Here is a 24,992-nt window from a genome sequence, read left to right on the forward strand (position 1 = left end):
TTAGCTCTAGCTAGAGGGCAGACACTTGAGGTACATGTTGCTGCACCAGTACTCCAGGAGACTCTAGCCCAGTTTCTGAGCATGTTCAGCACCTTAGTTCAGGCTGGATTGAATCCACTTTCTCCAGCCACATCTCATGCCGGGGGAAGAGCATAGACCCCCGTCGCTGGTACTCTAGAGCAGCGGGTTCAGGTCGACCAGGTTCCAGAGATTATATTGATACAGCCGGTAGCTCCAGCTCAGCTCGAGGTTAGGGCAGTAGTTTCTGAGGCAGAGCAGCTCAGTTTTGAGAGGTACAAGAAGTACCACCCTCTTACCTTCAGTGGATTGGCGTCAGAGGATGCCCAGGGTTTTCTGGAGAATTGTCACCGTATTCTTTGTACTATGGGTGTAGCGGAGTTGAGTGGTTTTTTTTTACTACATTCCAGCTCAGATGAACAGCCTATCAGTGGTGGCATGCTTATGAGTTGGGTAGTCCAGCTGAGGCAGCTTCACTTACATGGACTCAATTCTCGGACTTGTTCTTGAGGGAGTATGTTCCCCAGAGTATCAGAGACGCATGGCACGTGAAGTTTGAGCAGTTGCACCAGGGTGCTATGACTGTGTCAGAGTATGCAGTTTGCTTCAATGATTTGGCCCGACATGCACCAGCATTAGTTTCCACACTTCAAGAGAGGGTTCGTCGGTTTATTAAGGGACTCCACCCTAGTATCAGACTTAGCATGGCCTGGGAGTTAGAGATAGATATTTCTTATCAGCAGGTTGTGAGTATTGCTAGGAGATTGAAGGGTATTCTTGCTCGGGAGAGAGAGGGGAGGGAGGCCAAGAGGTACTTGTGCCCCAGTTGCAATTCGTCATGGTAGGGGTTATGTGTGTCACCTCGTTCATTTAGCACTTCCAGCTGCCAGTGGTATTCCGGCCCTTTCTAGACCCCAGGAGCCTTATTATGCACCGCCAGTATCTAGTGCACCTCCTGCACGGGGTGCTTTTAGCGGTCAGTCCAGTAGACCTGGCCCGAGCTAGTCACAGTAGACACGCCCTCCGAGAGCTTGTTTTGAGTGTGGCGACACTCTCCATATGGTGAGGGATTTCCCCAGACTTAGGAGGGGTGCACCTCCATAAATTTCTCAGGCACAACATACTCTACCGGGTCCGCAAGCTATGATTACAGCACCAACTACTACTCCACCTGCTCTACCAGCTCGAGGTGGAGATCGGGGAGGTCGAGGTCGCCCTAGAGGGGGAGGCCAGGCCATATATTATGATCTCCCTGCTTGTACAGAGGTAGTTGCTTCCGACTCTATCATTACAGGTATTGTTCTAGTCTGTCATAGAGATGTGTCGGTTTTATTTGACCCGGGCTCCACTTATTCTTATGTGTCCTCTTATTTTGCTCCGTATTTAGGTATAGCCCGTGATTCCTTGAGTTTTCCTGTTTATGTGTCTATACCTATGGGAGATTCTATTGTTGTTGACTGTGTGTATCGGTCGTGTTTGGTTGTTCTTAGTGGTTTTGAGACCAGAGTCAATTTATTATTGCTCAGCATGGTAGACTTTGAGATTATTTTGGGCATGGACTGGTTATCGCTTCATCATGCTATTCTTGATTGTCACGCCAAAACCATGATGCTGGCTATGCCAGGATTACCGCGATTAGAGTGGAAAGGTACCCTAGAGTATACTCCCAGCAGAGTTATTTCATTTCTTAAGGCTCAACGAATGGTTGAGAATCGGTGTGACGCATATCTAGCTTATGTAAGAGATGTCAGTATTGATACCTCTACAGTTGAGTCAGTCCCAGTAGTGAAGATTTTTCAGATGTATTTCCAGTTGATCTTCCAGGTATGCCGCCCAACAGAGATATTGACTTTGGCATTGATTTGTTGACGGGCACTCAGCCCATCTCTATTCCTCCATATCGTATGGCTCCTCCTGAGTTGAAGGAGTTGAAGGAGCAGTTACAGGAGTTGCTTGATAAGGGCTTCATTCGGCCCCGTGTGTCACCTTGGGGCGCTCCTGTCTTGTTTGTGAAGAAAAAGGATGGTTCTGTGCGTATGTGCATTGATTACCACTAGCTGAACAAAGTTACAGTGAAGAACATGTATCCATTGCCTCGTATTGATGACTTATTTGATCAGTTACAGGGTGCCAGAGTATTTTCAAAGATTGACTTACGTTCAGGCTACCATCATTTGAAGATTCGGGAGCCAGATATCTTGAAGACTGCTTTCAGGACTCGGTATGGTCACTACGAGTTCCTTGTGATGTCATTTGGGCTGACCAATGCCCCAACAACATTTATGCACTTGATGCACAGTGTGTTCCGACCCTATCTTGACTCATTCATTATTGTGTTTATTGATGACATTCTGGTGTACTCCTAGACTCGGGGGGATCATGAGCAGTACCTGAGTACTATGCTTCAGACCTTGAGAGAAAAGGAGTTATATGCAAAATTTTCAAAGTGTGAGTTTTGGCTAGACTCAGTGGCATTCTTGGGTCATGTAGTATCGAGTGATGGGATCAAGGTGGATCCGAATAAGGTGGAAGCAGTGCAGAGTTGTCCTAGACCGTCCTCAACTACGGAGATCCAGAGTTTTCTTGGTTAACCGGGGTATTACCGTCGATTTGTAGAGGGTTTCTCATCTATTGTGGCACCTATGACCAGGCTGACCCAGAAGGGTGCTCTGTTTAGGTGGACATAGGAGTGTGAGGAGAGCTATCAGAAGCTCAAGACAGCTTTGACTACAGCCCCAGTATTGGTATTGCCTACAGGTTTGGGGTCTCATACTGTATATTGTGATGCGTCGCGGATTTGTCTCGGCATGGTGTTGATGCAGGATGGTAAGGTGATTGCCTACGCATCCAGACAGCTGAAGGTGCATGAGAAGAACTATCTTGTCCACGACCTTGAGTTAGCAGCTATTTTCCATGCCTTGAAGATTTGGCGGCACTATTTGTATGGTGTCCCTTGTAAAATTTACACTAATCATCGGAGTTTGCAACATCTGTTCAAAAAGAAGGATCTTAACTTGCATCAGCGGAGGTGGTTCGAGCTGCTTAAGGATTATGATATCACCATTTTATACCATCCTGGGAAGGCTAATGTGGTGGACGATGCTTTGAGTCATCGGGCAGAGAGTTTGGGGAGCTTAGCATATCTACAAGCAGTAGAGAGGCTTATGGCATTGGATGTTCGGGCCTTAGCCATCCAGTTTGTGAGATTGGATATTTCTCGAGTCGAGTGTTGGCTTGTGTGGTCACCCGGCCTTCTCTTTATGATCGTATCAAGGAGCGTCAGTATGATGACCCCCATCTATTTGTCCTTAAGGACACGGTTCAGCACGGTGATGCTAAGGAGGTCGCTATTGGAGATGATGGTGCACTGAGGATGCAGGGCAGGCTATGTGTTCTCAATGTAGATGGTTTGCATGGTTTACTGGTGGAGGAGAATGAAGAAGGACATAGTGGAGTACGTAGCTCGGTGTCTAAATTGCTAGCATGTAAAGTATGAGCACCAGGGGCCAGGTGGATTGCTTCAAAAGTTAGAGATTCTGGAGTGGAAATGGGAACGAATCACTATGGATTTCATTGTTGGGCTTCCACGGACTCAGTGGAAGTTTGATGCAATTTGAGTGATTGTGGATAGGCTGAATTTATATCCACGAAATTGTCAAGCTTCATGGCGTGCCGGTATCAATTATCACTGACCGGGGCACACAGTTTACATCACGGTTCTGGAGGGCCGTACAACAGGATTTGGGTACTCGAGTAGAGTTGAGCACAACATTTCACCCTCAGACGGACAGACAGTCCGAGCGCACTATTCAGATACTGGAGGATATGCTCCATGATTGTGTGATGGAATTTGGAGGTTCTTGGAATCAGTTTTTTCCACTCGTGGAGTTTGCCTACTACAACAGTTATCAGTCGAGTATTCAGATGGCACCGTTTGAGGCTTTGTATGGTAGGCGGTGTCGGTCCCCAGTGGGTTGGTTTGAGCCGGGCGAGGCTAGGTTATTGGGTACAGACTTGGTCCAGGATGCTCTGGAGAAGGTTAAGGTGATTCAGGATCGACTTTGCACAGCCCAGTCTAGACAGAAGAGTTATGCAGATCGGAAGGTTTGTGATATTGCATTCATGGTTGAAGAGCGGGTCCTGCTCCGGGTGTTACCCATGAAGGGTGTTATGAGGTTCGGAAGGAAGGGTAAGCTGAGCCCAAGGTTTATTGGCCTATTCGAGGTGTTGCGGAGTGTTGGGGAGGTTGATTATGAGCTTGCCTTGCCTACCAACCTAGCAGGAATTCATCCTGTAATTCATGTTTCTATGCTCCGGAAGTATCACGGCGATCCGTCTCATGTGTTGGATTTCAGCTCAGACCAATTGGATAAGGATTTATCTAATGTTGAGGAGCCGATGGATATTTTAGATAGGTAGGTTTGAAAGTTGAGGTCAAAGGACATTGCTTCCGTGAAGGTTCAGTGGGGGGTCAGCCGGTCGAGGAGGCGACTTGGGAGACCGAGCATGATATGCGCAGCCGTTATCCTCATCTTTTCACCACTTTAGGTATGTCTCTATACTCGTTCGAGGACGAACGATTATTTTAAGAGGGGGAGGATGTAATGACCCGGCCGTCATTTTGAGAGTAATAGACCTGGTCCCCTATTTACTGCTTCCCCCGTATATTTTTCTGCTTATGTGACTTGCCGAGAGGTTTGTTTGTGGTTTCGGAGTTATTTGGGATACTTAGTCCCTAAAATAGAAGCTTAAGTCTTAGGATTTTGACCGTGGTTGGAACTGTGTGAAGAAGGCTCCAGAATGGAGTTTCGTCGATTTTGTTAGCTCTGTTGGGTGATTTTGGACTTAGGAGCGTGTCTGGAATGTGAATTGGAGGTCTGTAGCTGATTTAGGCTTGAAATGACGAAAGTTGAATTTTTGGGAAGTTTGACCGGAAGTGGACTTTTTAATATCGGGGTCGAATTCCGATTCTGGAAGTTGGAGTAGGTCCGTAATGTCGAATATCACTTGTGTGCAAAATTTGAGGTCAATCGGACGTGATTTGATAGGTTTCGGTATCGGTTGTAGAAGCTTGAAGTTTCAAAGTTCATTAAGTTTGAATTGGAGGGTGATTCGCGTTTTTAGCATTGTTAGATATGATTTGAGGGCTTGACTAAGTTCGTATGGTGTTTTACGACTTGTTGCTATGTTTGGTTGAGATCCCGGGGGGCCTCGGGTGAGTTTCGGATACCTAACGGATCGAAATTTGGACTTGTAGAGATGCTGAAGTTTTTCAACTCCTGGTGTCATCGCACCTGCGGTGGGGTTGGCCGCAGGTGCGGACACGCATGTGCGAATCGAGGAGCGCAGAAGCGGAGTTGGGAGGTTTGGTTAGGGGTAGCAGGTGCGAGGAAAATGCCGCATCTGCGATGTCCGCAAATGCACTAGAGGAACCGCAGGCGCGAAGGAAGACCGCAGAAGCGGACCATTGTCCGTAGGTGCGCACACGCAGGTGCGACCACCTGATTGCAGAATCGGTCTCAATTACCTTAAGTCATTTCCGCACCTGCGATGGAATTTACGCAGGTGCGGCGTCGTAGGTGCGACTGGAATCTCGAGGATGCGAAATCGCTGGGCAGAAAAGGGCCAAGTTCGAGGGTTTTATCCCATTTTCAATTTTGGGACTTTGAGAGCTCGGATTAAGGCGATAATTCAAGGATTTTTCAGAAAGAACTTTGGGGTAATGATTCATAACTCGTTTATGGTTATATTACACTAATCTATAGTTGATTTCATCATCTAATTAAGGAATTTGGTTGAGAAATTTGGGGGGAAATGGGAGAAGTTCTTCAACTAAGTTTTTGAGTTTTGATTAGGATTTTGAAATCAGATTTGGATAATTTTGATATGAGTGAACTCGTGACTGATTGGTGTTCGTATTTTGTGACTTTTACCCGATTTCGAGACGTGGGCTCGGGTCGACTTTTTAGGATGATTTTCGATATTTGTGTTAAAGTCTTGATTTCATTAATTAGATTGGTCTATTATAGTTGTATTTATGGTATATAATTATTTTCTGCTAGATTTGGTCCATTCGAAGTCAGATAATCGAGGAAAGAGTATTCTTACTGATTGATTGAGCTTGGTTCGAAGTAAGTGGCTTTTCTAACCTTGTGGGGGGAAATTCCCTTAGGATTTGGTACTGTTGTGATATGTGAGCGCTGTGTATGTGAGGTGATGAGTGCGTACACGGGCTATTTGTTGTAAAACCCGATTATGTTTTTGAGTAGTAACCTGTTTTCATCTTAATTGAGTTATACCAACATGTGTATTTATCCTGCTTAGTCTAATATCGCATGTCTACGTGCTTTAACTGCTTATCTGAACTCTGTGCAGTATGCCTAGTTGATTTCCTGTTTCTCCTTAATTTTTATCAGTCTTAACTGCAGGATTCTTGTTGTTAACTATTATATTTATCGTTTTGAGCTGTGTGTTTACTTTTGAGACTACGAGGCAGTACCTCGGGAGTTCTCCCTGTATATTTATATTTGAGACTACGAGGTGGTACCTCGGGAAATCTCCTCGCATATTTACTGTTGAGACTACGAGGCGGTACCTCAGGAGATCTCCTCGCATATTTACTTTTGGGACTACGAGACGGTATCTCGGGAGCGCCCCTATTGTTATCTCATTGTGTTGGTGTTGTTATTGCTTTGTGAATACTTTCTGTTAACTGCTCCGTTTTACTTCATTTTATTATGTCATATGTCTTGTTATTATATCCTAATAGGGCCCGGACCTGACCTCGTCACTACTCTACCGAGGTTAGGCTTGACACTTACTGGGTACCGTTGTGGTGTACTCATGCTACTCTTCTGCACATATTTTGTGTGCAGATCCAGGTGCTTCTTATCGGCCCCGCTACTAGCTGAGAGTGCTTGCTGTTGTACGGAGATTTCAAGGTACATCTACCACGTTCGTAGACCTCGGAGTCCCCCTTTATTCTCTCCTATGTCATTTACCTTCCGTACTTCTTTTATTAGACTCTGGTGTATAGAGATACTAGTTTCCTTCTGTAGCTTGTAACTTATGATGTTCCGGGTTTTGGGAATACTATGTATTACTAGAGTGTTGGTTATGTACATGCCAAGCGGCATTGTTACCAGTTATTTAGTTATCTGTTGCAGTTAGTTGTTAATTTTTACTTCAATTTTTTTTATTTTCGCATTTTGTTAGGCTTACCTAGTCGTAGAAATTAGGTGCCGTCACTACATCTTACGGAGAGAGAATTGGGTCGTGACATAATTGCTTTACCTGCGTAGTTGAAGCTTTGTTCCTTTTATTCTGTGCTCATTATTTGAAAGTTGAATTTCTTAATTGAATTATTATAAGTATGAATTATCTGACATTGATATTTGGTATTGAGGTAAAGTGTTAAATTGTAAAATATTATTTTGTTGTGTTATTCACTCCCGAATATTTTATTGAGCTTTTTGTATACATGTGATTGAGTCGTGAGCTCCTTATTATGGAAAATAATGTTGTTGTTGATTTATTTTGGCAAGTTGAAATATTTGGGCACTTGAGGTGCGTATTGTGATATATTGTGATATTGATATGCATGCGGTGGTATAAGGTCTGGGTGTTGAAACGCATGCAGTGAGATAAGGTGGGCTTGATACGCGTGTCTAGTAGGGAAACTACTAGAAGCCATGCGTTGTGATAAAGTGGGCTAAAACACGGGATGATATTCGGGAAAAATAATTTCTTTTAAACTAAATGTGAAGGCTCCCACGGTGATATAAGAAAATGAAATATTGTGAATTTATTAATGATTTGGGACTACGAGGCGATACCTCGGGAGTGCCCTTGTTAATATTTTCCCATTGATGTACTTGTCTTAATTGTTTTTTTCCCCCCTAAATATGTAAATTCCTGTTTTTCTTCCGTGATGTATTATTTGTCCTTATTCTGTGCAGTTAAATTGTGACATACTCCTTACTTGATTCATTTCCATTGTCATTATTATTATTATATTGTTAAACTTTTCGCCCTATCTTTTATTATTTCCAGTAGGTCCCTGACCTGACCTCGTCACTACTCTACCGAAATTAGGCTTGGCACTTACTGGGTACCGTTCTGGTGTACTCATACTACGCTTCTGCACATTTGTTTTGTGCAGATCCAGGTACTTCCTACCAGACCAGGTATCAGTGAGCTAGTCCGCACACAGAGACTTCAAGGTATATCTGCCAGCTTCCGCAGACTTCGGAGTCCACCCTCTATCCTTATTATGTTATTTTCCTTATTCTCTTTAGACTCTTATGTATAGAGACATTTAGTATTTCCCTTAGAAGCTTGTGACTTATTTCTACCGAGTTTTGAGAGTTGTAACTATTTTGAATTGTAGTTTTTATTTATTTATTTCATATGTTGAGATTTGAGTTTCAGTCTTAGATTTCGTTATTCCGCATAATTGATAGGCTTACCTAGTCTTAGAGACTAAGTGCCATCACGACATCCTACGGAGGGAATTTGGGTCAATAAAAAAGGGAATTATACAAAATACACAACAAACCATATACAGAAAGATAAAAGGAACTTATACAAACAAATTACCTTTCTGGATGCCATCTCTGAGCAAAACAACAGAATCAGGAGAGGAAGAATGTGGCCAATTTGATAAAGACCATCGAGGAAGTAACCAGCAATGCAGTTAGCAGAGATGCAAGTGTAAGGAATGTGAGCTTTTTCTGTCGCTTTTCTCACCGCCATTTTATCATCAAATGTCACTCCTCCATTGCATTTTCCATTCTTGCTGGATCCTTATCTCAATTTGGATACATGACAAAAACATTCCATATCAATTATCATTGGACAATTTGATCATAATAATTAAGGATATCAGTAAACTAAAAAACAAGGTAGGTGACATGTTAAACATATTAAAATACACTTATAGTATAAAAATTATTTACACTATCTAACATATACATAACTTAAAATTTAAATCCTCTAAAATATGTTAAGAGCCTTAAAAACAATGAATTATTATGATGTCAAACACAAAAATTTGGAGTGTTTTGTTTTCTACCATTAAAGAATTAAGGAAGATGTTTGTTGTCAAATCTTCCTATCAAAAATCAACCAGCCTCGCCGGATATTAATTCTTTTTCGGAAATCCACCATCAACTAAGTGGGTTTCTTTGAACTCTTGTTCAGATTTTAATTAGAATGCTTATATTCTGTATTTCTTTCAAGTAAAAGCATTCTCCTATACTTTGTGCTTAATGCTTAATATCTCATGGCTCCGTGAATACTTGCATTATCTGAGAGTCAGAATGAGACCGCCCTTAGTGAGTCATATATCATGTGTAAAGTGTGGTTTTATGTAGGCCATGTTATTGTGATTGAGTCAAGAACTTGCCCGGTATGTGAGTTGAAGCAAAATTTTAGGTGATGCTCGGTTTGAAAAATGATTTTAGGCTTTCTTTGTTCATTTTGAGCTTAATGCTTATCACAAAATAAAAACTATCCCTAGATAACCCTTTTGAACCTATAGATATTTAATTGGCACCCACGTTACGAGCCTATACCCGTTTGTTCTTAATTGACATTGTTTTGATCTTGTTACCTCTGAAAGCACTTTAATTGTGAAATGAGTGCTAGAAGAAGTAGGACTAGGTGTGGGGTGACTTTCGAGTGGACCTAATGAGAGAGAGGTACACTTATTTTGTTGAATAATATACCACTAGCAGAAATTATGAAAAAAAAGAGAAGAAGAAGAAGAAGAAGAAGAGGAGGAAGAGGAGGAGGGGAGGAAGAAGAAGAAAAAGAAGAAGAATAAGAAGATAGAGATGAATAAATTGTTGTGATGTTTGTTGTCAAATCTTCCTATCAGAAATCAACCAGCCTCGTCGGATATTAATTCTTTTTCGGAAATCCACCATCAACTAAGTGGGTTTCTTTGAACTCTTGTTTAGATTTTAATTAGAATGCTTTTATTCTGTATTTCTTTCGAGCAAAAGCATTCTCCTATACTTTGTACTTAATGCTTAATATCTTATGACTCCGTGAATACTTGTATTATCTGAAAGTTGGAATGAGACCGCCCTTAGTGAGTCATGTGTCATGTTATTAATCTTGTTACCTCTGAAAGCACTTTAATTGTGAAATAAGTGCTAGATAAAATAGGACTAAGTATAGGGTGACTTTCGAGTGGAACCAATAAAAGAAAGGTACACTTGTTTTGTTGTATAATACACCACTAGCGAAAATTGTGAAAAAAAGAGAAGAAGAAGAAGAAGAAGAAGAAGAAGAAGATAGAGATGAATAAATTGTTGTGATGTTTGTTGTCAAATCTTCCTATAAGAAATCAACAAGCCTCGCCGGATATTAATTCTTTTTCGAAAATTCACCATCAACTAAGTGGGTTTCTTTGAACTTTTGTTCAGATTTTAATTAGAATGCTTCTATTCTGTATTTCTTTCAAGCAAAAGCATTCTCCTATACTTTGTGCTTAATGCTTAATATCTCATGGCTCCGTGAATACTTGCATTATTTGAGAGTTGGAATGAGACCGTCCTTAGTGATTCATATGCCATGTGTAAAGTGCGGTTTTATGTAGTCCATATTATTGTGATTGAGTCTAGAACTTGCCCGGTATGTGAGTTGAAGCGAAATTTTAGGTGATGCTCGGTTTGAAAAATGATTTTAGGCTTTCTTTGATCATTTTGAGCTTAATGCTTATCACAAAATAAAAACTATCCCTAGAGAACCCTTTTGAACCTATAGACTTTTAATTGGCACCCACGTTACGAGCCTATACCCTTTTGTTCTTAATTGACATTATTTTAATCTTGTTACCTCTGAAAGCATTTTAATTATGAAATGAGTGCTAGAAGAAGTAGGACTAAGTGTGGGGTGACTTTCGAGTGGAACCAATGAAAAAAAGGTACACTTATTTTGTTGAATAATACACCACTAGCGGAAATTGAGAAAAAAAAAAAAAGAAAGAAGAAGAAGAAGAAGAGGAGGAGGAAGAAGAAGAGGAAAAGGAAGAGGAAGAGGAAGAGGAGGAAGAGGAAGAGAAAGAGGAAGAAGAAGAAGAAGAAGAAGTTAGAGATGAATAAATTGTTGTCTTGTTGTTGCTAGTGAGGTATAAATTAAAGTTGTGCTTAAAGAAAGAGGGAACAATTTTGGGGAGTGATCTTGTTTGTGAAATTGAAGTGGATTGAAGAATTTGTGCTTAAAGCTTATCATGTGATGTGTTAAAGTGCTGAGGAGGGTGAACCACTAATCCTAAATATATCCTACCCGTCCCTTAGCCCATATTACAACCATATAAAGTGCTAATTGATTTTAAATTGAGTGAGCCTATATTAGTGGAGATTTATATTATGGGCAAGCCTATGGTACCTTTTATATGCATGTGACTTCTTTGTGGGAATGAGAGATTTTCTTTGATAGATGTGAGTCCTTAAATTATATTTGATCATGAGATTCGAATGTGTGGATTCAACTTACTATATTGTTCTTGTTGTGAGGGCACATGATTTCACGAGGTATAGGTAACGTTATTAAGACTTCTCTATGATGTTGGGTATTCCAGCCATGAGTGCATTGTGATATTGAGTCGGTTTTTTAGGCTACAATTGTTATGAGCATGTTGTCTTCGATGTGAATATTTCTTTTGAAGAATGACATGAGTCATGGGAAGTATGTGTTGAACGCATATGCCCTAGCTTAATTGTTGCTATCAACCGTGGTCATTGGTGTAGTGTGCCTCAATTGTGTAAAAATAAAGTGCTAAAAAATAATGCAAATTGTTGGCTTACTCGAGGAAGAGCAAGAGTCTAAGTGTGGGGTGTTGATGTTTGGATAAAAATGCATATATTTAACCATTATTGCCTCATATTATAGCACTTTTAATCATATTTTGAGTATTAATTATATTACGTTATGCTTAATATTATATTTTAACTGTGTAGGAATAAAGTGGTGTGAAAATAAAGAGATTTAGAATAAAATTAAATGAAACACGGAAGATAAAAAAAAGAAATTAAAAGAATAAAATAGAAGGAGACTAAGGGGGACACCCTTTGGTGATTGTCCCTCCAAGAAGAAGACAAGAAAAAGAAGAGATACAATTCACAAAAGATGAAAGAAACGCCTAAGCAAGAGGAAAGCTCACTGCCTCCAGCACTAAGGCTAGTGCAAGGCGCTTGCCTGGATCCTGCGTTGCGGGACTTTTTCTAGGTCGCTCGGAATAAGGTTATTTCGGTACTACACGATCTCAATTCGTATAACAAGAGTCCTAAACCTAATTTTGGAGGGGATCTAACATATTTTTTAGAGAGAACACGTCACTTTGGAGGAGGAGAACATAAATCACGCTTGGAACAAGGATTCGCAGTTTTTCTTCTCTTCTCTTCCTTTAACTTTATAGTTCATTAGTTCTAGAGTTGTGGGTGCTACATGAACATTATAGTTTGAAGCTTGAATTATTTTTATTATTTTATCATATTGATTTATTTGTTCAATCTTGCGCTTAATTATTTGATTGTCTTATCACCAATTGAATACTATCTACGAATCCAGGATTGAACTCGGGAGAGAAAATTCTAGATTGCATATAAGATTGAGTAGAGCAAGATCTTGAACCTGAGTATCAAGAACGAATTTGCGGTTAGGATAGGGATATACCTAATCGCCTTGCTTGGTGATTCCACGGAAATTATTAATGTATTCTTGTTAATCCTAATTCCATAGGAATATAGGTGTTAGGTTAGCTTGAATAGTCGAGTAGTACTTCGGGAGAATACTACGAGTAATGTTAACCATGTCAATCAATAAATTAGATAAATTAATTAGACAATTTAAGTGAAAGACTCAACGGGATTGTTTGTTAACCCATAGCTCTAGAATATTGGTTCCCATTGAATTCGTGTCTAATTTCATCAACTTGTTTCCTTTAATCTCTTAGTTTGTTACTCTAGATTAGTTTTAGTTAAATATTCATACTTTAGGATTCGCTTGAATAGATTAATTATTTGGGTTTAATTTAGTTGATAGTTAATCACAAGTCTTTGTGGGTACGATATCTGAACTTAAAATCCTATATTATTGTCGGCCACGTATACTTGCATGTGCATTTGGGAGCAACACACATAAATCCTATCTAAGAAGATAAATGGTGTTGCATCAACACTATGTTTGTAACAAAAGTCTTTATCGCTTATCCCTTTGAACCATAGGATCGATCCGAGGTTTATTTTTTATCTGAAATGCTGTGCATTTAGTAAATACACTTGCGCTGGTTATATATAGATCCTTATCTCAATTTGGATATATGACAAAAGCATTCCATACCAATTATCATTGGACAATTTGATCATAATAATTAAAGATATCAGTAACCTAAACAATAAGGTAGGTGACCTGTTATAGCATATTAAAATACACTTATAATATAAAAATTATTTACACTATCTAACATATATATAACTTAAATTTTAAATCCTCTAAAATATGTTAAGATACATACAAACTTACCACCTTAAAGAAGTCTGTTCTTTATTATTACAAAGAAACAAACACTACGTACTAAAAGTCTGATGGTTGTGACATACACAAATGTTCAAAGAACTTTAGGGATAAGTTTATTGGAAAGCGAAATCAAAGCCATGAATTACAAGAGATCATGCTTAGACAAATTAGACGTAACGCTTCATGTAGTATTGGGCTGTAGTGTAGTTAACCTCTGGATAGAGTTTGGATGCCTCTTCTCCTTCTTCTCCTATTTCAAAATTAACAAGGCATCCTTCGTAGCAAACGTGATAATAGTGACACATTCCAACTTGTTCTGCATATTCCAGCTCTGTTTTTTACGGAACCAAAAAAAAGAGAAAATTACATTATCAATACAACATTTTCATTCTTTTGGAAATGGCAATCAAATTGGGACAAAGGGAGTATATGATTTATGGTTCTTACCCTTCATAGGAGCCAAAAATTCTTCTTTGGAAAGAGTTGATTTTTTAATCTCCTTACCAATGAAGTTTTCCCAGATATGAACAACCTCTCTTTGGGAAAGTATGTTTTTAGGAGGCCTAATGTAAAGTGTCTTATTGAGTGTTCTTGGATCATCTATGCTCTTTATGGTATATGTTGCAATATCATCTTCGTCCACACAAATTGCTGCAAAATATATATATCATAACAAAGAGAATTATACAAAATACACAACAAACCATATACAGAAAGATAAAAGGAACTAATTATACAAACAAATTACCTTTCTGGTTGCCATTTCCGAGCAAAACAACAGAATCAGTAGAAGGAAGAATGTGGCCAATTTGATAAAGACCACCGAGGAAGTAACCAGCAAAGCAGTTAGCAGAGATGTAAGTGTAAGGAATGTGAGTTTCTTCTATCGCTTTTCTCACCACCATTTTATCATCAAATGTCACTCTACCTGGCTCCATTGCATTAATTTCCATTCTTGCTGGATCCGTTCCAAACTCAGAAGGCAAAAATCTCTGTACAATTTTATATTTTCAAATATTTCATATCCCAAATGAATTGTCTTGGCAATGATTTAAACTGCCGAACCTCAATTACACATGCATATTATATAATTATGAATATGTTATCAGTTTGGATGAATAAGTGTTATATTATGTTCGAAGTGCTATGATACTTTCGCGCCACACTCAATGTGCCTAAACTCAGGGTATTCTTCCGATCTTTCAATTAATTTTTCCAACTTTTTTTTTGCAAGTTCTGAATAATTTCAGAAACAAATGCGACGTAACCGTGTACGTGCTAATATCATTAACTAAGAGTTTAAGCTATGTACTATTATCTAGAATACTAGAGTACAATTTAATTGTGTAGAACCAATTATATTATATGAATAAATGACTGTGTTATTAATTGTTAGACTACTTAACTTGATAATGTATAAAAATAGACTCTTAAAAAATAAAGTGCACAATGTACCCCGGATACTAGTGAGAAGCAAAACTTTCTGGGACTTTCTTCGGTTCTTCATGCCATCCACGTGAGGGTTCTCTGATTTTTAAATCTAATTAAAACTTCGTACTTTTCTCCCTTTTAGAAAATTTTATGACATGTTGAAGTTTGTCTTTGACATCACTGTCACAGAAATGGGTATTTGCTAACATATTACTTTCAATATATATATATATATATATATATATATATATATATATATATATATATATATATACTAAAAGCTCAATAATCGATCTATCGTAATATTTTAAAAGTCGAATCGGTCATATTTAAATTCCGGATCTGCATTTAAGCATAGTTAATATAATTAACGAGTTATGCATGAGAAAAATCTTCATTAATTATATTATACCTTGATATTTCCAGCTTCTTTAATGGCATCCACAAGCTTAAGCTGAAGTAAGATATGATGGCTACGAATATGGACGCCGGAGATGGCACAGATGACAACATCGACGAGTTTAACGGCGTCGACGAGGCTCCGATGATCGTTTAAAGAAGCAGAAACAAGATGAGCTCCTTGCATCTTAAAAGAAATAAGCATTTCAACTTTCTCAATATCAACTCCTATCTCTGGATGACGCAAAATGTAGGTTTTATTACCATTTGCTAAACTAGCTTTCACTAATCTCTTCCCAAGGTACCCTGTTCCTCCTACAATCAACACTTTGCTTTTTTCCATCTCAATATATTGATTTCTTCTTTTGTTAATGGATTGTTATATATGATACTTCATTGCCTATTTATAGAATGGATCTTGTTTATGTTAATTTTGTTTTATTTTCCTTCTGTTGTGGGTGTTTTTTGTCTTGGAGTACAAGGCCTTTTTTTGTTTTAGATTTTACTCCCTTTTTTGGGACATTAAATTGTTATATTTTTCTTCTTAAACTAAGACACGAAGCTACAAACGCATGCTATTGATACAAGAATTTTTTCTGTTTCTCTATGTGGTACTCATATTTAATGCCTGATTAATTCGGACCGCATAATATCCACTTAAACTCAAGACCTCTGATTAATAGTGGAGAAATATTATATCCTTCCTACCATAATCCTGGGGGAGGGGTGCTATTGATACAAGTTTAAGCTACTGATATAGCTCCTTGATTTTAACCTTTTCTTCTTTGCTTATTTGCAAGATTTTGTGAAATCGAAGTGATTAGAGTTAGGTTTCAATTCTGATGTTTTTATAACTTAGTTTGATGGAAAATATTAAAATGTGTAGAAAACTTAATAAAGTTGAATAAAATGTAAAAAAGGGGCTCAATGATTACTTTTCAAAAAGATTAAAAGTATTTGAAAATAAAATCTATATAGCCTAACTTCTTGTTATCTTCTTTATTAGTTTTAAACTCATATGAACAAATATGAGAAGGTAGCGGTTAAGGAGATGACTTTTACTTGGGAAATACTATACTATTTGGTAGAAGCAACTTGTTGCTTCTCTTTTAAATCAAGAAAGTCGTATTTAATACATTAATATTGATACTATTTCTTGGGTCACTACTCTATAGGTAATAATATTTTTTGTTGTTTTTCTTCTTTTGATTATGCACCTACAACTTACAGAACGTGCCATCAAAAAGCTTAAAATGTTTCGCTCTATTACTGGAAATTTTATTTCATTTATTTATATTCGTGTTTAAAATCGTTAATTGATAGCTCACTTACTTTTCTGGTTAATTATGAACCGCGCAGGCTAGATTTAATATGGTTCTTTGTAAAGAGCAAATTTGTACCCGACATATATGCATGCTCCATTAGTCTACAAACATGATTCTCGATAATAAAGTGGATGTTAAGAGGGGCAGAATGGGTTCATTTGAATCCTCTCTCCGCCGGAAACATACTGTATATACAAGGTAAGATATTATTTGAATGGTCAGACTCTTTTTTCACCAAAGTCATATAATTTTATTGTCTCACATAAAAATCATAAAACTTTCACTAACTCATACAAAAATTATAATGACCAAAAAACACAAATTTTCGATAGTATTTTCTTATTCCACGTTTTTATTTCTATTAGAATATTACTTCTTAGACTGAAAATAAAAAACAAAAAAAATGTGAGAAAAGAAAATACTACTAAAAAGTTATATTTTTCGGTCACCGTAATTTTTGTGTGAGTTAGTAAAACTTTTATGATTTTTGTGTAAGAAAACAAAGTTATATGACTTTGATGAGAAAAAGTCATAATTGTTTGACCAAAATATATAACTTTCGGTTAAACCTTTATATTTATGTAATGTTGGGTTAAACCTAGTTAATAATAATATTCATAAAAGTGGATCTTGAAAATACGGATAATGTGAGGCTGATCCAGCGGAGGATTAATAATATCGTGCATTAAATATTCCAAAAGTATGAGCAATAAGGGAGGAATAAATAGCAATAAATAAAAATAAATGGCATTTAAGTAAATAGAAGGAATGATTTACCCAATAATGAATGAGTTAGATGATTGTTCCTCCTGACAATGATGCGTGACAGATAAATCCTAGAATGTTCGAACTATTCTCGGATCTGATGGAAAAGTATGGTATAATATGAGCAAGAATCTTGATGAAAATGTAATGTTTGTATCTTTGCTAGAGAGAGATAGAGATTATTCTTCTGAAAAGTGTTCTTATCAAGTGAATATCACATATCTTTAGTCATTGTCTTTTTTCCTATTTATATGGGACATACCGCCAATAAACCCTAATAACACAAGTATAAAGAATACACAAAGGAATATTCTCTTTAATATTCTACTATATTAAATTAGCCGTTACAATTCTTTCCGTCGTGCTCGACATCGACCTGCGTCTGCATCTCGACCACATGTTTCACCATCTCCTGGTCGACCTCGGCTGACTCTTTTCTCGAAGTTACTTCCCACCAAATACTGAAACAGATTGCGACCCATACAGTTAGTCCCTCCACTTATTAAGGCCGGCCTCGGATGACCTTAATGGGCGGATTCTGTTTGTTGCGGTTGGCCAGACTTGGACGAGCGAGTCGAGTCAGTGATGAAAGAGGCCGATCTGGCTGAGCTTAGGGAAAAATTCAACATTCCTGTCCACATCGATCTAGTTCGAGCAGGGCGTGATATCATGCAAATCCACCGCCCCGGATATTGCGTGTTCTATGCATATCCTTTCCAGGTCGGATATACTCCCCTCTTCTCCCATTGGCGAAAGAATTTTCCCGCTACTATGGTGTTTGTCCGGCCCAACTCTCTCCATAGGTCTACAAGCTTATTAGGATGCTCACAAAATTTGCGGAGTTAGCCGGGGTTGAGGTCACACTCTGCCATCTGATGCAGCTCTTCACCCTTAGCTTCTATAGGGGGACGATGTTGCACCTTCGCCACTAAGAAGGTAAATTCCTGGTGGTGAATATGGACGACAAAACAATCCATCAGTTCTCGATCAACTACATTATTGTCACAACCGAAGACGTGGTAGCCAACGCGGACAGCTTTTCGGAGACTTGGAATCACGCTCGTAAGTATCCATTTTTCGTGAAAGGCATTTGATTTGTCTATTTCTAGTCGTAGGCTCTAATATTTTGTCTCTTCCTCGTACAGCCAAGGTTATGCCTCCTCCTTTGGTGAGGGATATTTCTGACTGAGTTGGCCGAATTCTGCCTCACATTATGGGGATTCGTGAGTGGCCGGGCTTTCTCAAGAAGTTCGGGCCTGCTTCTTCCTTGGCCGATGAGTTCATCTATTTTTTATTTTTACTACTTTGACCTCATGGTCGCTTGCTCGCTATAGTTTATTATTGGTAGTGACAACCTTTGATCTTTCTTTTTCAGTTCGAGGATCTTAGAGGAGGCCGATGGCTCCTCCTCCTGCGTTTTGTAAGAGGAAGGCCGCTTCTTCTTCGGAGTCTGTTCCTACTGTGACTGCGGCTATGCCTTCTCGGTCATCTGCTTTTGTTCATTCTTCAGCTGTAGCTAGGTCTACTCATTCATTGACCACACCTACTGCTGCCTCCATATCGGTTTCTTCTCTGCCTGCGGGTATATCGACAGAAGAGCTCCCCGACTTCTCCTTTGCATCATTTAGTGGATGGGGAGGAAAAGTCGTCGCCGAGCGGTGGTAATTTGGTTCCCCATAAAAGAATATTGGTAGACGTCGGTGATGGGGTCGCCCGGGCTGTGGATTCAGTAAGGGGCGATTTCGTCATCCGTGAAATAGTGACAATAGTGCTCGAAAATGACATCGAGTTGCCGCCTGAGATTCTGCCATCGGTTGAGGCCATAAAGGGCGTGTCCCTTCCCGATGTCACGATGGAAGCTGAAGGGCCATCTGCGAGAGTCTCTGATATTTCACGGCAAGATGAACCATCGGCCTCACGACTAGTTGATGGTCCTTCTTCGCTGGTAGACAGGAAACGAGAAAATGTTGCCGAGGATGGCGATGAGGTGATGATGATGGGGAGGGTTTTACCCGACTTGAAGTAAGACTGGAGGGGTCCACGCGGACCATTGCGATCCCCATGGATCGAGATTTGTTGGTAAATTCGGAGAACGTGGTTCCTTCCCTTTGTCCCCTCTGTTTTGACGTGGAGAGTAAAACCCTTGAAAAGCTGGATGACGCTACCTTATCAAGGAGCATAGTCGGCCTCGCTCTCAGGGTAAGCTTCTCGACTTCTTCCATTTTTTGTTTGTCAAGTTCAATGTTTAGGCTTTGTTCTTACTCTCCATTTTCTTTGTCTTTCTCTTTCAGACTGTGATTTTGGAGATTGAAAGTGCCCAAAGAGAGGAGAGGTGTAAGGCTAATATTTTGAAGATGGAGTGAAAATACCGCGAGTACCGTGGCAAGCACCGCAAGATTTTTAGGCGGTTTGGTGAGAGGTAATTTACAGGCTCTCATAGACAAACTGAAGGAAAAGGATGGCGAGATGGTGAGGGTCATCGAAAAATGCAGCGTTCTTGAGGGGGCGCTGAGAGATAAAGAAGAGGAGCTTGAGGTTAGTAGGGGGGTCGAAGCCCAGCGCGGCGATCTCCAAGCCCAGGTAGTCTTATTGCGTGCCGAGCTCGATGAGTGTGCATTCAAAGCGAATACTTTAAGTGGCGAGCTTGCCAAGAAGGCGGAGTTAGCTCGGTCAGGGGCTATGAGGAAGGCAGAGGCTTTGGAGATCGTAATTCGTGTTCTTCATTCCGAGTGAGAGAGTGCCTTGGAGATGGCCAGGCTCAAAGAAGAGCGGCTTGATGAATGGATTGGAGAATTATAGAAAGAGGCTTCTGGCCTTTGTGATCGAGTCGCCGCTCTCGAGGTCGAGAAGGCACAATTACTGGCTCGACCATCCTCTTCCTGCACTTCTAGTTTCCCTGATGTTCCTCGAGATTTGTACGAGGAGTGGATTGACGTTGAGGCCCAGCTGGATATATTTAGAGATCTGATGAGGGCGGGAACCATTTTAGAAGCCGTCTTCGAGGATGCTCGTGTTAAGGCACGTAGATCTCGGGTCGCTTGTGGCTACGATCCTGCTAAACCGGAGGCCGATGATGACGAGGAGGATGTGGGCATGGATCAGATTAAAGAGGACGCCTGGTATAAGGATGAGTATCATGATGGCGATAGTGATGGTGAAGGGGCAGATGGGGATGGCCTAGGCGATCGGGCCGATGGTGCTGCTGGGCCGGACGACGATTAGTAGCTTTTCTTTTCGAGCCTTTGTAAAAGATATTCTAAGTATGAAATACCAGTTTTGTTATTTGTACCTCATTCTTTTTCTTCTGTTCGAGTTTGTATGATTTTTGATTTTGTTGCTTGGTTGGCTTGGTTTCCTAAGTCATAATAACTTAGCTCGAGTAGGATCGAACGAGGTCAGAACAAAACCTAAGTTTGATCATGGCCGAGGGCCAGTAGATGTTAGTTCGAACGAGGTCGAACATATCGTATATTTATTTATGGCCGAGGGCCGATTATGTATTGATTCGAACGAGGTCGAGTATAACCTATACTTAGTTATGGCCGAGGGCCGATTAGGCATTGATTCAAACGAGGTCGAATATAACCTATACTTAGTTAGGGCCGAGGGCCTATTAGGTGTTGATTCGAACGAAGTCAAATATAACTTATACTTGATTATAGTCGAGGGTTGATTAGGTGTTGGTTCAAACGAGGTCGAATATAACATATGCTTGATTATGGCCGAGGGCCGGTTAGGTGTTGATTCGAATGAGGTCGAATATAATCTATGCTTGATTATGGCCGAGGGCCGGTTAGGTGTTGATTCGAATGAGATCGAATATAACCTATGAGATCGAATCTCAGTCCCAGTCTATCTAGTCCCTTCATTGGTCGAGCTGGAGAAGTATTGAGAGGTCGATCAATGACCTAGCTATTCTGTGCCTTCGTCTTTGAGCACTTCAATCCGAAGTGTCCCCTTCATCGCCTCGTTAAAAACCTCCTCGAGAAAACCCAATTGGGACAAAACTCAAGTGAGGGAAAAAAGAGTACGACTTTGGGGACGCTTCATCTTTTAAAAGTTGAAGTACTTGAGGTGTGTAATATTCCAGTTGTTTGGTGGTCGCTTTCCTTCCATTGTTTCTAGTTGGAATGACCCTTTGTTCGTTGTTGCCGTGATTTTGTACGGGTCGTCCTAATTTTTTCCTAGTTTGCCTTCACGTGGGTCTTTGTTTGCTTGTGTTTTAGCTTTAAGCACGTAGTCCCCAACTTTGAGTGGCCTGATCTTTTCCTTTTTGTTATAATAGTGTTCTGCTTGTTGCTTTTGGGCGATCATTCTTACGTAGGCCATATCTCTTCGTTCCTCGACTTCGTCGAGCTCCTGTCTTCTTCTGTCATCGTTCCGGGGTCCGCTTTCGTTGGAGTATCTTAGGCTGGGCTCCCCGACCTCGACCACTATTACTGTATCAGTCCCATAGACTAATAAGTACGGCGTCGCTCATGTGCTCGTCTTTGGCATCGTTTGGTAGGCCCAGAGTACTTCTGGTAATATCTCCGGCCATAACCCTTTGGCGTCTTCGAGTTTTTTCTTCATGATGTTTAGTATTGACTAGTTAGAGGACTCCGTTTGTCCGTTACCCGCAGGGTGATATGGCATTGAAAGTATTCTTTTGATATGCCATTTTTCGAAAAATTCAGCGACCTTTTTTCCTGCAAATTGTGGTCCGTTGTCGCAGCTGATCTCTTTGGGGAGACCGAACTTGCATATGATGTTTTTCCATATGAAGGAGATCACTTCCTGTTCACGTATTTGGGCGAATGCTTTCGCTTCTACCCATTTGAAGAAATAGTTAGTTAAAACCAAAAGAAATTATACGTTACCTCGCCCTGCCGGGAGGGGGGCCATGATGTCCATTCCCCATTTGATGAACGGCCAAGGGGAGGTGACTGAGAGGATGTGTTCGCCTGCTTGGTGAATCATTAGGGCATACTTTTAACATTGCTCGCACTTTTTCACAAAATCCGTGGCCTTTTTTTTCATGGTGGGCCAGTAATATCCTACCTGTATGAGGCATCTGACCAAAGCCCGTTTGCCGGACTGAGCTCCCAATGGCCTTCGTGGACTTCTTCAAGGATACTCCGCGGCTGATTTGGGCCTAAGCATTTCGCCAAAGGGCCGCCATACGTCCTCTTGTACAAGTCGTTATGAATAATGTTGTATCTGGCTGCTTGCATTCGTAATTTCTTGGCCTCTTTTTTATCATCTGGGAGTACGCCATCCTGCAAATATGTAACAATACGGTTGCGCCAGTCCCAAGTCAGGTTTATGGTTCTTACCTCGATTTGATTTATCGATAAGTTGAGGAGGTGAACCACATTTCTTTCTCCAGTTGTAATGTTTTTGGTGGCTGCTGCTAATTTGGTGAGGTTGTACGCCTCCTTATTCTGTGCCTGGGGGATCTGGTAGAGTTGATATTCGTCGAACTCGGACAACAGCTTACAGATCTCAGTCTAGTATTTCTGTAACCTTTGTTCTTTGATCTAGAAAGTCCCTGTGACTTGGTTGACAATGAATTGGGAATCACAGCATAGTCTTAACCGTTTCACCCCGTATTTGAGTGCCAACTTTAACCCTGCAATTACGGCCTCATACTTGGCCTTGTTGTTAGTCATGTCCAAGTATCTTATGGACTGGCGAATCACTTCACCGGTCGGAACTTCGAGTACGAGTCCCAATCTGGACCCTGACATGTTAGATACGTCATCGGTGTAAAGGACCCAAGGGTCCTGTATTTGGAAAGAAGCATGGGCTGCTTCTTTTTTGACTTCGGGCATTGTTTTTGCGCTGAAGTCGGTGATGAAGTCAGCAAGAACTTGTGACTTTATCGTGTTTGCGGTTGATATGTGATATCATGCTCGCTTACTTCTATGGCCCATTTGGCCAACCTGCCCGATAGCTCGAGTTTATGCAAAATACTTCTTAGGGGGGAAAGTCGTGACTACCGAGATGGGGTGGCACTGGAAATATGGTCTAAGCTTTCGTGAAGCCACAACCAAGGCTAGGGCCAGTTTTTCGAGGTTAGGGTATCTCGTCTCGGCGTCGCCTAGTGTTTTGCTAATGTAAAAGATGGCAGACTGCGTACCTTTATTTTATCAGACCAGGACCGCGCTCACAGCTACTTTGGATACAGCGAGGTAGACGAGGAGGCGCTCCCCCGGTTCTAGTTTTCAAAGCAATGGTGGTGATGAAAAGTAAGCCTTCAACTCCTTCAGGCCTTGGGCACACTCAGAGGTCCATTGGAGGTCGTTATCCTTTTTGAGTATGCCGAAGAATTTGTGGAACCTATCAGATGATCGCGAAATGAACCTCGAAAGGGCGGCGATATGGCTAGTAAACCTCTGAACCTGTTTTTTGGTGGTCAAGTGCTCCAGTATCCCTTCGATGGCTCTGATTTGGCCGGGGTTGACCTCGATACCTTGCTGTGACACTAGGAAGCCCAAGAATTTTCCTGAGGCCACACCGAATGCACATTTTTTGGGGTTCAGTTTCATTCTGTATTGCCTGAGTATGTCGAAGGTTTCTCTCAAGTGGTCGATGTGATCTTCTTTCCTTTTGGACTTGACCAGCATGTCATCTATGTAGACTTCCATAGTTTTACCGAGTTGGTCTTTGAACATCCTTGACACTAAACGTTGGTAAGTTCCCCTTGCGTTTTTTAGCCCGAAGGGCATGACCCTGTAGCAGTACGTCCCTTGATGGGTAATGAAAGTGGTTTTCTCCTGATCCTCTTCTTCCATGAGGATTTGATTATAGCCCGAGTAGGCGTCTAAGAAGCTCAGTAGTTCATGCCCGGCCGTTGCGTCGATGACTTGGTCGATGTGAGGTAACAGGAACGAATCCTTGGGGCATTCTTTGTTCAAATCTGTGAAATCTACACACATCCTCCATTTCCCGTCCTTCGTTTTCACCATGACTACATTGTCTGCCCATTGGGAGTATTTCGACTCCCTGATGGAGCCGTTTTCCAATAATATTTTGACCTCTTCGCGTACCGCATCATTAATTGTGGAGTTGAACTTATGCCTAACCTGCCTCACCAAGGGGTGGAATGGGTCGACGTTCAGCTTGTGCGTGGCGATTTCCTTCGGGATACCTGGCATATCTGCATGGCTAAAAGCAAACAAGTCTACATTAGTAGTTAAGAATTGACAAAATTTACCGTTCTTGAAGCTTACAACTGATGTAAGCTTTCTTGTTGTGGTCATTGTCGTCTAATTGAACGGGGTTGAGGTCTTCTATGGTCGATCCCGCGGCTTCAACCGTATCGGGGTCTTTGATGACGTCCTCATTCGACCTCGATCATGTTGATTGTTATGCTTCTTTTTCACTGTCTTTTATTTGTTGAGTGACCGTACAGTCTAGAGTGATGCGGTAGCATTCCCGAGATGTGCATTTTTTCCCCCGTATACTGAATATTCTCCATGGAGTTGGGAATTTGATGACTTGGTACAAGCTGGAATGGATGGCTCTCATGATGTGTATCCATGG

General features: G+C 40.6%; 1 protein-coding gene across 2 annotated transcripts in view; it reads right to left on the bottom strand.

The window, feature by feature from the left end:
• Positions 1-15,744, bottom strand: part of LOC104102952 (bifunctional pinoresinol-lariciresinol reductase 2-like) — a 39,191-nt gene extending 23,447 nt beyond the window's left edge. The window contains exons 1-4 of one of the 2 annotated variants that reach the window (XM_070177716.1): positions 15,389-15,744; positions 14,294-14,537; positions 13,993-14,196; positions 13,441-13,876 (exon numbers count right to left, since the gene is read on the bottom strand). In XM_070177716.1, coding sequence (XP_070033817.1) covers positions 13,713-13,876; positions 13,993-14,196; positions 14,294-14,537; positions 15,389-15,718 — 942 coding nt within the window. In that variant the 5' untranslated portion in view covers positions 15,719-15,744 and the 3' untranslated portion in view covers positions 13,441-13,712. Of the gene's footprint in view, positions 1-13,440; positions 13,877-13,992; positions 14,197-14,293; positions 14,538-15,388 lie in introns of those variants that run through there. The other variant, XM_070177717.1, reaches the window with a different exon arrangement.
• Positions 15,745-24,992: the final 9,248 nt, after the last annotated feature.

Source organism: Nicotiana tomentosiformis, chromosome 6 (assembly GCF_000390325.3).
Source record: "Nicotiana tomentosiformis chromosome 6, ASM39032v3, whole genome shotgun sequence".
Taxonomy (NCBI): domain Eukaryota; kingdom Viridiplantae; phylum Streptophyta; class Magnoliopsida; order Solanales; family Solanaceae; genus Nicotiana; species Nicotiana tomentosiformis.